The following is a 16,087-nucleotide window of genomic DNA, read 5'->3' as shown; positions in this document are numbered from 1 at the left end:
TTTTTTTTTTTTTTTTTTTTTTTTTTTTTTTATTTGATTGACTCAGGGTATGCCCAGAACTTAAAAGCACGATCTTAAAAAAATAAATGCTTTTCGTTTATTATTATTTTTTTCTTTGGTCGACACGGGCCAGATTCAGAAATTTTTTGTTAGTGGATCCGGCCCAATCCGATCCGGTCTGATCAATCTCAATATAGGTATAATTAAGGACTGGGTTGGACGAGCATGGCCCAAAATATTCGGGCCCGTTACAGAACAGGTCCGGCCCATGTTTTTCCCATTGTAAACGTCTGTCTATCATTAATTACGCATTAGACAATTTCCCCATTTCTTCTTCGTCCTCAATGTCGGATTTTGGTCAATTCGAGCACGTCTCGCTTGACCCGAACCCGGCCCGTTTCTGGCCTACCCAGTACCCAGCTACCTCTCCAGTTTCTCTTTTCCCCCTTTTTTTCCGAACAACAAGAATCAAGAGAGAGTGTGTTTCCATCGAAGCCTCTCGGTAAGCTCTCACTTCTCTCTCTCTCTATCTTCTTTTTGTTTAGGTTNAATTTCCCCATTTCTTCTTCGTCCTCAATGTCGGATTTTGGTCAATTCGAGCACGTCTCGCTTGACCCGAACCCGGCCCGTTTCTGGCCTACCCAATTTCCGGTTCGTTCTTTTTCTTCTTCTTTCTCTCTTCTTTTCCGAACAACAAGAATCAAGAGAGAGTGTGTTTCCATCGAAGCCTCTCGGTAAGCTCTCACTTCTCTCTCTCTCTATCTTCTTTTTGTTTAGGTTTGCTTTAACCTCTTCTTCTGATGTGTACTTCTGGGGCCCGATTGGGAATTTGGGATGAACAAAGCAAGAATTGGGTGCGATCTTATGATTTTTTTTTTTTTTAGTGTTTTTTGGGAGGACCTTATGGATCAGTCCAATCTAGGTATATCTTTTATGTGATTAAGATTAAGAGTTAGAGTATTGATGGTTGTTGAGAATGTATTTGGGCCAGCTTTTTTGAAACAGTGTTGCAGAAAATTTTGCTGATAATCATTGCAGAAATGAATAATCTTTTCTGGTTTTCTTGTGTATTCTGTACTTTCCTTTTCCCTGAGATTCAAGATTTAGGGATTGGAACCAGACCAAGAGTAAATTTTATGCCTTAATGCGAGATTTCCACCTAAAAAAAGGTATTACTGCAATATATTTGAAGTTTTAGAAGCGTTGGGGATCAGCTGTTATAAGAAATTCGTAAGCTCAATAATCTGAAGGTTTAGAAAACACATCACTACATTCGAATTATCTATTTTTTAATTTTACTTTTTGTTCAGTGGTGGTTCGATTTGCCACGCTAGTTTCCTTTTCTTTTAATCACTAGCTGTAAATTATTGAGATTTAAAAACAGGATGCCTCAGATTGGGTATTGGCTGAGAATGCCATCTTTTAATCTCAATATTACCACATCCTAGTTTACGAGGTCGATCGGTGAGAGTCGTCCATGTTTTTTAATTACTGGAGAGCTCAATTCCAACTTCTAGTAAGGTTGTAGTGCACCTGATGCTAGAACACATTCAAATATTTTATCTTTTCACTCTACGTTGTAGGGTATGTACCAAGACCCTGTACTACTATTAGTGATTTGTTTTCGTAGGCCAAACTGGAAGGTAGTTTTTTTGGTAATAGTTATGCGGCTTCAGCTTTTGATACTCTCTTCTTGCACGACCAGGCCGTCACAAATGTAAGATGCTTTTGGGGATTTCCTTAACTAGTATTATCAGTTTGTCACCGCCTTTTCAGAAGTATCTGTTGTGAAGGTTGGCAATACAAGGTTGCGTGCATTGTGATTTCTAATACATTTTCTGTTATTAGCTTTATTTTGCATTTAGATGGGTCGTTTGTCCGTTTACTTGCTTTCAAATTGTTAAAGTGCCCAATTTAGTTTTGTTACAGAGAGTGGGAGACTTCTCGTTTGTAAATGTAAGGCTCATCCAGCAAATTCATATCTGCACCTGGTGTCATTTATTCTCACCTAGCTTAATTTTATGACCGTGTTTACTTTGACAATGCAGATAGTAGAAATCAACGACCAAATGGGATTGTCATCAACGACCACCGTCAATGATGGCATCCAATTATGTATCTTTGACTTAAGAAGGGGACAACAAGAAGGCCAAGAACTTGACAAGATATTATTCTTTTTCCCTGCTGAATGCCCCTTCTCAGTTCAGCTCTCTGTAATAGGACTATGTGAAGGAATCATTACTTTTACTCGGTTTGTGCAGCTTTCTCGTTGTTTTAGATACCTTCATTTGCTACTCGTGAAAAAAAAAAAAAAAAAAAAAACTTGTATGTTGTAATGCGTTGTTTTTTAATTTCTGCAACCAACACCTTCTGTCACTGAAAAATATGTTTACTGTGATAGAATAGTTGATTTGGAGCTAGGCTTTCCATTGTTCTTTTGTTCCCCTGTTATTTATCATCCACCGTGTCCTATTTTTATCTCCTTGTGGGCATGCTCTGTACTGAAAAGTGCTGATTTTATCAAGAAACTCCATTCATCCTATTATAAGTATATCAACATTGTTGATATTTTCCATTCTTTGGATTTACTAATGTTATATTTGTTGCAGAATCTTTTCTCCAGAGACAGCTTGTGAGGTCATAGAAGCGGAGAAACACTCTCATGTATTTTACCAGGCTGAACCGGACATATGGATGGTTTTGGTATGATTTTATTTCTCTTAAAAGGTTGTTGGTTGATGATCTCATTTGTGTAAAGTGACGGTGTCTGATTTTACAAGTTGACAAAACAATTTAAGAGTATAATCCGGATTAGTCAATGCGCTAAGCAGGAGCTTACCTTGGCTGCCCACCTGAGGAACATTCTAATCAATGTTTACTGGTTTAAGAGATTTGGTTCTGGTTCCGATGGTCTTTGACAGACGCAGTGATTAAGCTATTGATAATCCAGTTTTTTGACTGCTACTGCAGGTAGTGGAGAAAAATAAAGATAATGAATCTATTTGGAGATGCGATTCCTTACAGAGTATACTTAAGGAAGTGCATTCTCTATTCAAAATGTTTCATGGACCTCTGCGAGCTTTACTTGACAAACAACCTAGCGGTGAACTTACTCGTAGCCATCTCTACTCCTTTATCACAGACTATTTAACTGGTGAGAGGAGTCTCTGACTACTTTAAAGTGCCTGTTTGAATGCATAATTATATTTTTCAGCATCTATTTTGCTTACTCATAGTCATAGGGCACTTGATAATTGGTTGACGGTGAATATGAAAATATGTTCACAAGTGCCCCAATATATACAGCTTTTACTTATAATATGATAAATAATCTCAGCGGTGAACATAATTTCCTCAATAGTTGAAATTATTAAAAATTTCATCATAGCTAAATGTTATTATTTTCATAATAGCAAAACATACGAATGTAATCACAGAAATAAAAATCCTGTATCTACAAGTTATCACAGGATAACTTGAACAGACCCCATGAGGCATGCTTTGCTGCATATTTATGTGATCATTAACAGTATGACTTTAGTTTCTGTTTCATTATGAATCGTCAGTGGCTTTTCCAAAACTTGCTGAACTGTCTATTTTATGATTTTTAATCCTTATATTTATTTTTGACTTGAGCAGATTTTCATGTTGGGAAAAAGATTCAAATGCCATCCTTCCGTGATTGCTTGAGGGAGCGAGGAAGTGTTCAAATGCTGACAATCTCACGAGAAGTAGCACTTGAAGTTCAGGTGCATTATTGTAGTAGCAGCTCATAGATATTTGCTCTCTTAAGATCATGCAAATTATGGTTAGATATGTTTTTTTACGTGATGAATATATCACCACTGACATAACATGTGTATTTTGCCAGTCGCTCATCACAGTTATTGGATCTTCCTGTGTTGGGAATACAGCCTGCAATTCACTAGTATTATTCCAAGATCTGTTGGTCTCGACAACACTTTCTCCTGTATGGTTGTCTTTTATATCACTTTTTATGTTGACCTGTACGGTTGTCTTTCCTACCGCTATTCCTACTTAAGATTGCTACTTGCTGTGTATGTAAGCAGTAAAAATTTACCCACTTGATCTGTGTTGTAGGATGACACAGCAAATCTGTTCACTTATGCTGTTCTGAGGTTGACTCCACATGCTCTATCGTCCAATACGAATTCTTGGTCTTATTTACGCAGAGGGACTTCTTCACCTAATATTGCTGCTGCTTCCACTGTAACAAACGCTGGAGCAGCAGAAGAAAATCAGAACAGGTCTCGTGATACTTCTCCTGGGGGACAAAGCCAGAGATACCATATACAAAGGCCTTTGCAACGTGATAAATGGTGTAAAGGAAAGGATGGTTTTGTTGTCACCGATGTTCCATGCGCAGAAGTTGGTGGTTTTATTCCTTTGGCGCCGATAGTATGGCTTCAGCAGACAGAGGAGCGCATGTATCTTTGCGTTTACCAGCACAAGAATCTGACAATTGTACTCCTCATTCCTGTGTCTTCTTTAATAAATGGAGAACAGGGTGTGGCCCTTTTGAAGAAGCAGCTTCTTGAAAATGTCAGTCTATTTTCTGCACAAGTTGCTTCTCTTTTTCTGTCATCCTTAGCCTTTTTTGATGGTTCTTATCTCCATTATTACTTTTATTGTCTTTGAATAAGGAATTTTGTTGTGTTTCTTGTGCATCAGCTTTTACACCCTCAGTAATTTTGCCTCAGTCAACTGTATCCTGACTCTAAATACCGTTGCCTTTCCACCAGGATTCCTTTTTTGATTTAGGAATTGTTTCCTACGTATATCTTCTCTATACACTTTTATTCATCATCTTTTGTTTGTCCATGTGTTTCTTGTGTTTTATGAGACATAATAGGTGTTTCTTTGTCACTCTTTCAGGCATCAGAGAAAATTGTTACTGTTGAGCAGAAACTCTCCAGAAGCTGGGGTGGTGAAAATGCTTACCATGTTAGTGGGTATCGCTACTTATTCGTCGACAGGGATAGAAATGTCTCAAGGGCTTCCCCGCCTGGAAAAGTTACAACTCTGACTAAGGTTTGTACTTCACCAATTGCTGTTTGCTGTATAATTGTTCTTTTTTTTTTTTTGGTCTCTTTTAATAAACATTTCATGGATCTGCTCTTCTTTTTCTTTGTCGCATCCAGTTTCCTTCTTGTTGAATATTTGTCTTTGGCGATGACATTTTGGCATGAAAAATAGCTCAGCTGCATATATATGTTTTCGCCCTATCATTAAAATGCTGAGTTTGGTGTATTTCACTATATATGTCGCTCCAGTCGGTCATATGTTGTAGACTTGTAGTTGCTTAAATCGGGAAGCTGTTTCCTTTACACGGCCCTTAAATTTCTGTCTATTATGGTCTCACCAAAAAAGGACATCTGGTGAGAAGCATAATCAGAGGACATCTGACGCAGTTATGATGCTATTATTGAAGGATTTTTTTTGTTGGCATAGCTAAACTTACCTTGTTCTTTAGGTTAATCTGATCTTTTCTGGAAATTCCAAATGGCAATACATCTCTCATTCTATGTTCTCTCATTCTATGTTATGGAGATTCTTTTGATCTATTTATGAACTCTGATGGGCTTCCTTCTCGTGTTTCTAATTGTGCTCCACAGGACTCTCTTCTTGCGCTTAATAGGCTGAGAGAAGAGGTGGATTTGGAGAAGTCTAGAGCAAAGAGGGATGACCCTGATCATGAAAAGGACTCTGAAGTATGCATCAGAGCCAAAAATAATGCGTGGGTAATTGCTAAGATTACAGGAGGAAGGGAACTTTATATGGTCTTAGAGAAGGCCAGTGAGACACTTCTTTATGCATCTGATGCACTTGAGAAGTTCAGTAACAGGTAAATTTCCATAGTGCCTCGACCTTCTTTTCTTTTTTTTCTTCTAAAAAACTAAATAGTTGTTAAAGTAGCCACTTTTGACGAAGTTAGTAGTTTTACACTGAGTATGGTGCTCGTTAGATTCTGAAAATTGAAAATGAAAAATATGAACTTTAGGCATCTTATGGATATATGATTTGCATATCTAATGAATTAAAAAAGATTCAAATGGAAAAGATTGGTGCAGTTCCTACCGATTAATATGAGTTCACTAGAAATTGGTTGTCTAATAGAACAAACATGATCATTTATTCATGAGTGGTTAACCTTATGCATCCAACATGATGGAGTATGAACTTGTACGGAGTGTTTTATCTAATTCTGCTTCACTAGACACAAGGAAGTTCCAACAAGCTGTCGACCCTGACCTTCAAACCCTGCAAAGTTCGACTATGTACTGTTTATACAAGAGTGTATTCATGTTGCATGATGCATATTCTTACTATCAGTCTCTAATCACTACCTGAACAAAGTAGTGTTCACACAAATGCTAGATTGCTTGTCATAAAACGCCACTCATATCAGTGTAACTCAAATTGCCTTGTCAACGTTGAAGCATGTAGAAACTTGACCACTTAGCAGAAACTGTGCGAATCGGATATTTTATCCAACTTTAATCATTCTTGCAACTGGTGCAGGTACTGCGATGGAGCGTTTTCCCTAGACTAGTATACTCGCATTTGCTCAATCTGTCTTGCCGCATTAAGGGTTCAGAAAATCTTTTCTGTTTTTCATCCTGGGGTGGTTTGTTGGCTCAGATGATCTAATAGAAATAGTTTTTGAAGCACCATACTTTGGTTCAAATAACTAAAAGGATTTGGAGTTGAATACAACATGGTTAGAGATTTTCACTTTGTTGGATAACTAAATTTGTAATGATAACTTATGATACTACCAGTTGTTATTTAATGGATAAGCCTCAGTAGCCATTCTCGTAATTATTTCTTTCTGTATTTATATTGTCGAAGGTCGGTGCGAACATAAAACATTTTTGTAACTTATTATGTGCTTAATTTTTTTATGTAACTTAGCGACTAGAGATATGAGCATACTTTCATCATGGTGCAAATCATAGTATGTATGATGAAAGCAGAATTGCTATGACTGTATAATTCAATGGTAAATTGTTTGCCTACAATGATGGACCACATAAGCCTCTCACCACCAGGCGATCCTGTCCTGTGTACTTGAGCAGAGCAATGTTTGGCTGTACATCTAGAATAGGTGTATATCATAGATTCCAACGATCAAAAAGCCTATCTTCTCCTTATAGTCTTATCCACATTTTCTTTTGTTTAGCTAAAATCTACTTGGGCTTAACTCTAATCTAAATAAAATGCGAAATCCTATGATTACAAAGAAAATCCGACAGCTCTTTGGAGATATATAGTACAATTCCATGTTGCGTTATCGCATAAATATATCGTACAATTCTTCATAGAACATGATTTCAGAAAAAAGGAAAATGACCTTCCCTCGCATGTTGCGTTAGTACATAAATACCATGTTTAGCATCACTTCTATAAGCAGATTCCTAAATGAAAAACAATTTCCGGTAGATTCTCAGAAGTTCATTAGCTACATAGTCAATCTTTAACTGATATAGGCTAACTTATTACGAAAAAAGAGCAAGAGAACATGAGATATCACAAAAAGTGGGTAAAAGGAGTAAACAAATCAAACTGAAATGAAAATTGAGAGGCCTAAGCAAACAAAATTGAACAATTAGAACTGCCGGTTTGCCAATCCCATATCACGAAGCTCCCAGAGTGGCTTGCTCTCTTTCGCGATATCCCGCTTTATAGCACCCTGTATCCTCTTCACAACGAAGAAATACTGAAAGAAGAAGCAATACCAGGGATTAGTTTAAGATAATACCACTAAGAAGATATTCCTCACGGTGGGAACAGAAGCTCACCTGAAAAGCCAGGATAAGAGGTATGAAGAACTTTCCCCTATCATTCGGATTGGGACCATCAATCAATTTCTGGTCAACTAGTATAGACTTGCCACCATTCATGATAACATCTGTAATTGTTTTGACCAAATTCGGAAGCCATGCAATACCGTTGGGAAGAACCTGGAAACCATGCCCATTAAAGAAACCATTGGCATAAATTTAGATGGGAAGAAAAAGAGAAAGAGAGCAAGGAAAAACCTTTTCCCCGTTGTCATCTGTCTTGCATCGACCGCTGTTCTCAACTAGTACCACAGGAATAGAATTCTCCTATATGAAAGATAAAGTAGCAGTTGCCAATCAGCATTTACATAGCATATTAGAAGTTACAGTGAGCAAAAGTAACTAACTTTGGCAACATGGATTAATACACAGTCTGCAAATTCTTCATGATATGGGACTGAGAAATTACTCATGAACTTGATAGTGTCGTGTGAGGGGACCAGTATGCATCACATACCCTTTTAACACACACAAAAAAAAAACATCTACATACCATACCGTACACACAAAATTAGATATGCCCTAAGGTTCAATTGAATTTATCATTTTGCAAATTTGAGGGAATCCAAGTGGTGTGAAAGATAGTGTTTTTTCCGCTTATACATCTCTGCAAAGCTTCTTTAGCAATAGATTGCGCCGCTTGTATATATCATGTCAACAAGTTTCATCTATCTACTACAAATTGAGAAAGGAAAAGGGAATATAGCTGCAATTACCACAGCCAGTGAGCATAACATGCAATCACTTTTGAACTGGAATTCTTGTAGTTTCCAATATATATGTACCTGGAATTCTTGTTTCTTAATCCGAGCACCCAAACGGATATACTTTAGAAGTGCTTCTGATCGTTTGGCAAAGAAGTCCTCATAACTTAATCCATCTGGTGGCGACAGTTGAGCATGAGTTAAGACGATTAAGCCTCTCTGCCATATTCCTTTACCAAATGTGTCAGTGATCGCTTTTATGACTTGTCTATCCAACGTATCCACCCTATATGCATCTAAACGGTCCACATATAGAAGAATATCAATAGTCTTGTCCAACAGAGACCTGCGACACCAGTCGACACCCAAATTACAATCAGCCAAAATAAAAGCAACACTTATGCTAAGAAACAAAAAAGAAAAAAAAAAAAGGAAAAAGAAAAAAGAAAAAAGAAGCTAGTTCCAAGATAGGAAAAGCATGAAATAGATGCAAAGAATCACCATAATATAAGCAATGAATCTTCATGTATATACATGATTAAATTGCACATAACGAACCTATTGACTCATAAATCCACAACTAAGAACATTAATCAAATAATTCTAGTATTAGTTCAAAGCAAAAAAGCAAAATCATAATAAAAGTTCTCCCAATAGTAGTTCCAATCTATCTCTAACCTCTTTATGACTTCAAGTGCTTGTTCATTGACATATCCACCTTCAACAATCCCAGGGGTATCAATAATGTTCAAAGTGAATTCCGCTCGCGAACGGGAGCATATCACGGGTCTCAATACTTCCGACTACAATGCAAAAACGAGAATTTATAATCATAACTTTATTGCAGTAGGGAAAACAATCACCAATTTTCTGCTATAAGTATTTACTAAACAAACCTGGAAGGCACTAACTGCGGCGACGCGCTCGCCTATGATGGAGTTCACCGTCGACGACTTCCCCACGCCGCCTTTTCCCATCACGAGAATCGTCAAGGTATTAACATTCTACCGCACCAAAAATATTAAACCTTAACTATCAGAACGAAAGATCAAATTTCGCAATAAACCACAATTTGTATGGAAAGATACAAACCTCCTGTTTCAATTTCCCGAGGTATTCATGCAATTTGTTCTGCGTCGCAACTGGGAACTGCTGAATCCCGAGCCACTCACGAACCGCTTGAGTCGCCATCCACCTTCGTTAATCGCCACAAACCATTCAAACACAACGCTATAAAAGCTCAAAATCCTACTACTTCAAGAGATTAACTAGCCAAAATCAGAACCGCTCTATGCGGAAACAAATAAGAAACCCTAAAATTCGGGTCTCCGGAGGCCTCGTATTAGATCATCGCATTCCGACAGGCGGATTACAAAGTCAACGGCGAAGAAATCGCTTACCTAGCGAGAGGAGTGGAGGATGTTCGCAGCTTCTCCACGGATTAGGGTTTTTAGGCGGAGAAGACGAGGGTTTCACGCTAGGTATTCAACGGGAGGAGCCCTCGTATGGAGTCGGGGAAGAGGCGACGAGGAGAAGGGTACAACAGGGGTATAAGATAAGTTCCGCGCTTTTGAACCGGCTTTGCTCCGGGAACAATCCGGTCCAGTCCACGGTTCATGGATCTAATGGGCCGAACCGTTCCTATTGGGTTAGGCCGTATAATGGGCCTATTATTGGCCCGGTACATGCGAATGAATATCCTTTAGGTCCCTTAAAAAACTTTTTTTTATTTATCTGTAGTTACTAAGATGTATCCATTTTGGGCTTCTCAATTCTCTGATATGAAACGCAAATTGCTGGACCCTGTTTTTGGGAAATTGTGGTAATCATTTTATTAGTTGATGATTGGCTATGTTTTTTTTTTTTTTTAAAAAAAAAAAATCTTGAACCCTGGGATTCTTTGGTAGGGTAATTGTGTATCCTAATAATATTCCAATGGGCTGTACAACATTGTTTCTTTGTCGTGAAAGGTTCTTTATGGATGATGAATCACCCCACTAGGGAAAGACGCTTAGTAGAGCATCAATCAAAAGTATAAGCTTCCAAAGAAAATTATATCATACATATATATTGTGTTTGCTTCACAACATTTTGTGCATCTGTTTGACCTAACTTTTATAATAACTTCTCAATATTATGAATTAGAAACCGAAACTAATTTGTGAACCCTAAAATGAGTCCTAGCTTGAAGCTTTGGCTAGCGGAAAGCTGTTTGAAGGATCTTAATATAAGAAGAGGTTTTTAGCGATTTTCTTATCGAGTAATTTCTATGTTCACTTCTATTTAGATGCAAATAAACAAGATGGAAGGAGCCGATTAACGCGATTCCCCCATTGCCTGCCGTACACTCTCCGAATCAACCCACTCGCTGCCCAATATTGTTTACACGCAAGTAAATAGAAGTAGATAGTACTTTCGTTCTTTCGACAGTTTTTTTTTTCAAACAACACTTTTTAGAAAATCGATCTGAAGCAAATTGATGCTATGATTGATACTCATAACTATTTGTAGCAACTAGAGATACTATAAGTACTCTCCAATATCGTTGATGTGGCAGCAGTCACAAAGACGACAACCCAATGCATGCATCTGGCCACTTAAGATACCTCCATATTAACTAGTGACACTTTACGGGTGCATAAGGAGTACCTAGAGCATGTCTATATCTCGGAAATCCCTTTCATTCATGAGATTCACTAAAATCCTTCTACTGGTGCGCGGCATCTCGTCACTGTGATACTTACCAAGGACAAATGCGACACTCTTGTTTATCCTTGATTAAAAGGAGTTCATGCATGGTGGATTGAAAATGAATCATGAGGGGGAAGCTCTCTTTACAACGTTCGTATATTCTCGCTCGTTTGTTTCATGACCTGTTGTTCTCTTCTTATCAGCAGTTACTTCTTTGTTTACTTCTCCAAATCCAACCTGTAAGATAGGTTGGTTTGGTGCAGGGTCAACTATTTTTATCTATATTTATGTACTTTAGTGGATAAGATAAGAAGTTGTGGATGTCTTTTTCTATCAATTTATCTCTTTGTTTTCTCCATAAATTTGCCACCTCCTCCAATTATAAAAACGCGCTCTTAAACAGATGTGTCCCTGCCCATTTGCTTAATTAACACAGCTTTATAATGTTTAATATATCTTATGATTATTTCTTTTTAAATTTGTCACATCCAAATTGAGTATGCTTACGTAGTTTTGAAGGTTCAAAGCTACAACCCTTCAAAAAATTGAACATATGTGTGCAAGGAATATGTACTTTGATACCATGCATAAGAAACAAATTTGAACTGGCCAATGCACTTTCTCACACTATTATCAGGGTCCGGCTACTATCCTATTAATAGGATTGGGACCCTTGTCCTATCAAGTCGATTTGAATGATCGAAACTTCAAATTGATAATCGGCACCGTTGAAGTTGATCTACACAATTAGAAATGTTTAGAAACCAAATTTTGTAATATTTAAAAATTATTATCAAGTTCATCTTAAGAGTTGAAAAATGAACGGTCATAAATGAATAACCTTCTTAAAATAGATGTTAGACTTTCTCAGTTCGTAATCAGAGTTATCAAACATTATCTAAATAGTATAAAGAATTTTCTATCAAAAATTCAAGCAATTTGGATTGCTCTACACCGTTAAACAAGCAAACGGCTCATATAGGCCGTCAAAAATTGTCGATTTTACGACACTTTGATCACCATGTAAACCATTATCAAAATTTATGAAATTTAGTTTCTAGATATTTCAAATACTCTAGATCAACTTCAACGGCTCCGATCATCGATTCGGAATCTCGATCATCAAGAACAACTTGATAGGACAAGTGCTCCTATCCTATTAATAGGATAGTAGCATTAGCCCTATTATCACGAGAATAATAACTAATTAATTTGAAAAACATGTACATCTCTCCAAACCAATAGCATCTTTTGGTAGGTAGACGGTGTTGACATATACAAACAGTAGAAACATTGAACATGCACCAACAAAGCATGTATAGCTTAGGTTGCGTTTGGTTTGCGTAACGTAATATTACAAAATATTTCAACATAACTAGATATCTAAAATTTCTGAATCAGATTACTACTAATTTTTTATTATCACGTTTGGTTTAACACAGTAATATAATGGTAAATTACAATATATATGAAATTATTATGTTTAGTTCATTTTATAAAATTCAGTAATTTTGAAAATAAAGTATAGCCTATTTCACAATTATCCTTATATTATACTTAGCAAAATATAAAATATAAAATATAAATGTGAAATTTAAAAATTTAAAATTTAAAATTTTGAAATTTGATTAAAATTTTAATTTTAAAATTTAAAATTTAAATTTACAATTTGGCAATTCAAACTTTTAAATAAAATTTAAAAAATGATATATGCAAAGAGTTTGGGTGAGTGGTTGGAGAGATAAATTTGTAATTTTACATAACATGCAGAATTATTCGCCATTAGTAATACAAGATACTCACCCCCTACTTGCTAATATTTTTTGTGTTATCTTGCACCATTTGCAATGCTATATTACCGACCAGATTATGGATTGGATGAATCAAACCCAGTAACCTTGACAGAATTACTTGTAATTCTGGTAGGATAACCCAAATCAAACAAGCCCTTAAGGCCAAATGGGAACTTTACCAAAATCCAATTACTTAAACTACTTCGCATCTCATGTGGTCAACCATCAAGAAGCATGATCAACAAAGTCAAAGAGGGAGCTGAGGATGGGATTCTTGAATTGACTAATGGTCGACAATCAAAGCATTGCAACTCACAAAAGTCAAATGGTTCGGTATTGTGGCAACAAATCTTGCTTCTGAGTATATTTCCTTGCTATTTTCAATCAGAGAAACTAACTTTTGCCAGAGAATCTAATTACTTGTTTTATCAGCTTAAGTAATGATTGACTTTTTACCCTACAAGCACTTTTTTCCTTGTTTTTTTTTGTTCTTTTTTGCTATTTTTTAAAAATTTGAGGGAACTTAGTTTGCGGCTCTTGACGCCCCAATCGTATCCTCTACTGGTACTCAATTCCACGCCTTCACCTTCGGACTTAATATTCAATTTTGCCTCTTAAATGATAATAAGTGATGTCAATATTATTTGACTTAATTTGCTCTGTCTCTGTTAAAAAAAAAAAAAAGAATATCCCATTAATAAGGTTTTAAAAGTAAAGCTTATAATCCTGAGTCTAAACTTTTTTTAAATATAAGAACTAATTTTATCTCTCCATCACAAGAAAAATTTTACAAAAGTCCCGTCGTTAAGGTGGATTAGGTACAATAACTAAGCATACATATGCAATGAAACATTCAATTAGTATAAATATATTTGTATGTAGTTCTTTGGGCGACGTAGCTACATGATTGAATCGAAGCATAGATGGGTCCCCAAGCCATGAATTACAACGCTACAAATTAATGTCATGATCGGCAAAAAGCTTTTGGCTTGTGATTCTTCTCGCAGTCGATTCCATCGTCATCTCGATCTAATTGCGCATGTTTTACTATATATATGGCTCCGCTTCTTGATGGTGATGGATATTTATATCTAGATGGACTATGCTATAACGTCTCCGAAGAGTCGTGGCGTGATTTAGGACTTGTTTGGAAGCACAGTACTTACTCATATAATTATGTTCTCCGTTCTCCATTCCTTTGTGTATGATGTTTTTATACTGTTTGCGCTTGAGAAAAAAATCCGGTACCGAGAAATTAAACACCAATAAAAGTTAATTCTACAATTACCATATATGCTAATTATGCAATACTCAAGTATTATATAACTCTCTATGAATACTGTGATTCTGAAAGATTCTAATAAGACAGTTTATAAGAAAATTATGGCAAAACTATCTGATAGAAAAAAGCTCGATAATATAGTTATGTTTAGCAGAGACACGTGTTTATCTTTAATAGCTTAAGGTATCCAATACGTGAACTTAAATTAAACGAGACTAAAAGTTTCGAAGAATTCGAACTCATGACCAGTTATTCTAATAACCTTTATGTTAAAAAGATAAACTATAACTTTTTAACATAACTAAGGACATATGTACTAGTTTGTGTTTGCATGGCCAACAGTGCAGTTACCAGTTAGGGTGAGCTCAGAACTAAAATTTTCGAGGGGCGTGACAAAGCTAAAGTTTAAGATGAGCACGGTGGAAGAGCTACCGGTAGAGAAGAAGACAACAACGGAGGAGTTTTTTTCGTCATTGTTGTTGTTGTCGTCGTTGGTGTCGTTCTTGTTGTAGCGATGTATTATTTGACTTAACTACAGCAATCCGAACAATGATTCCTAATGACAAGAATTAATTAATGAGAAGAGACAAAGGAAATTGCAATTTACGATCATATTACGAGAGGATAAGCTTTACAAGGTTGAGGTTTACATAATCTAAGGGCACATTTGTGAGCAAAATAAATTTTTTTTTTTTAAGAGAGATAGATAGCACGCTACCCGCTTTGTTTATTTCATTTAGAAATAAACTTAGCTGAAAATGTGAATCGACTAGAATTCGAACTTGAGACCTTGGATACCAACCATCAAGTTCTTTGCCACTTGCTCTAGATACGGTCCGTTTTGTGAGCAAAATGTTAGTGGATGAAGTATGTGGAATAACTTAATTCAACTTTTCTACTACAAAAATTTCTTTGTAAATAAAAAGGGGGAAGTGCAAATGAGACCATTAATTAATGCAGGCACTATTTCCTCAAAAAAATTAATGCAGGCACTAAACTATTTGTAACTTGTAAGGTTAAAACCTCAGTTGAGTTTTCTTTTTCTTTTTCTTTTTTTTTTGTTATTGTAATTTATTGATAAGATGCTCAGTTGAAGATAACTACAGTTGAAAAATAGAAGTACAAAAGAGACAATGCAAGCACTAATTAATTATTTGCAATTTTTTGGTTAGCTTTTTACATCATGTGCTGGAGCCAATCAAAAAGTTTCTTAACATATAAAACTCCCTAAGGATAGGGTTTCTATTTTTAGTACAGTTTGAGATGTTAGATCCATCTTTAAGATCTCCTTCAAATGCATGTGACAGCTAATAAGGGATTTTTAGCACTTATGGACAACCTTCCCATTTTAGTTTTTTTTAAAAATAAACTGTTCCGAACTATTCGACGAAACTACGTTGGGCTTTCCTTGTGTGTCTTTAATCCCAGGTGACTTATCTAACAAGTGCCATAAATAAGCAATCATTGACATTAATAATAAATAATAAATAATAAATAAAATAAATTGTGAAAAAAAAGAAATAAATAGATAAATTGGACGACCTTATCCGTTGCAGGGGGGCAAATAAAATAACAAAGGGGAAAAGCACTACGGGACAAATAGAGCCCAAAAATAATTAATTTGATTAATTAAATACTATTAGCTTAAATTAGCACTTGTTGCGATTTAAATATTCGTATTAATCTCCTAATCCTTATCCAGTTGACCACTTTCCCCCCCTGCTTTCGCTCTCACCGAGAAACCCCACTGAT

General features: G+C 36.1%; 2 protein-coding genes across 4 annotated transcripts; one reads left to right on the top strand and one right to left on the bottom strand.

Annotated features, from left to right (window-relative positions):
• LOC109706706 (vacuolar fusion protein CCZ1 homolog) lies at positions 457-6,931 on the top strand. Of its 3 annotated transcripts, none has more exons than XM_020227669.1 (10): positions 457-502; positions 2,049-2,251; positions 2,610-2,703; positions 2,971-3,154; positions 3,640-3,749; positions 3,872-3,970; positions 4,102-4,563; positions 4,897-5,052; positions 5,637-5,866; positions 6,544-6,931. In XM_020227669.1, the coding sequence occupies exons 2-10, from the start codon at positions 2,070-2,072 to the stop codon at positions 6,572-6,574; spliced, it is 1,548 nt and encodes a 515-aa protein (XP_020083258.1). In that variant the 5' UTR covers positions 457-502; positions 2,049-2,069; the 3' UTR covers positions 6,575-6,931. The 3 variants fall into 3 exon arrangements, with proteins under 3 accessions (XP_020083258.1, XP_020083260.1, XP_020083259.1); XM_020227671.1 differs by lacking the exon at positions 457-502 and adding an exon at positions 1,706-1,793; XM_020227670.1 differs by lacking the exon at positions 457-502 and adding an exon at positions 1,708-1,807.
• Positions 7,354-10,123, bottom strand: LOC109706936 (translocase of chloroplast 34-like). The gene is made up of 8 exons (XM_020227959.1): positions 9,970-10,123; positions 9,662-9,764; positions 9,466-9,573; positions 9,248-9,372; positions 8,651-8,915; positions 8,064-8,132; positions 7,824-7,985; positions 7,354-7,741 (listed from the first exon to the last, which is right to left on the bottom strand). Exons 2-8 carry the CDS (start codon positions 9,758-9,760, stop codon positions 7,631-7,633), a joined length of 939 nt encoding a protein of 312 aa, XP_020083548.1. The 5' UTR covers positions 9,761-9,764; positions 9,970-10,123; the 3' UTR covers positions 7,354-7,630.

This window comes from Ananas comosus, linkage group 2, assembly GCF_001540865.1.
Source record: "Ananas comosus cultivar F153 linkage group 2, ASM154086v1, whole genome shotgun sequence".
In the NCBI taxonomy this organism is placed as follows: Eukaryota; Viridiplantae; Streptophyta; class Magnoliopsida; order Poales; family Bromeliaceae; genus Ananas; species Ananas comosus.
The sequence above is the reverse complement of the archived record's forward strand: the minus strand, read 5'-3'. Positions and strand labels throughout refer to the sequence as shown.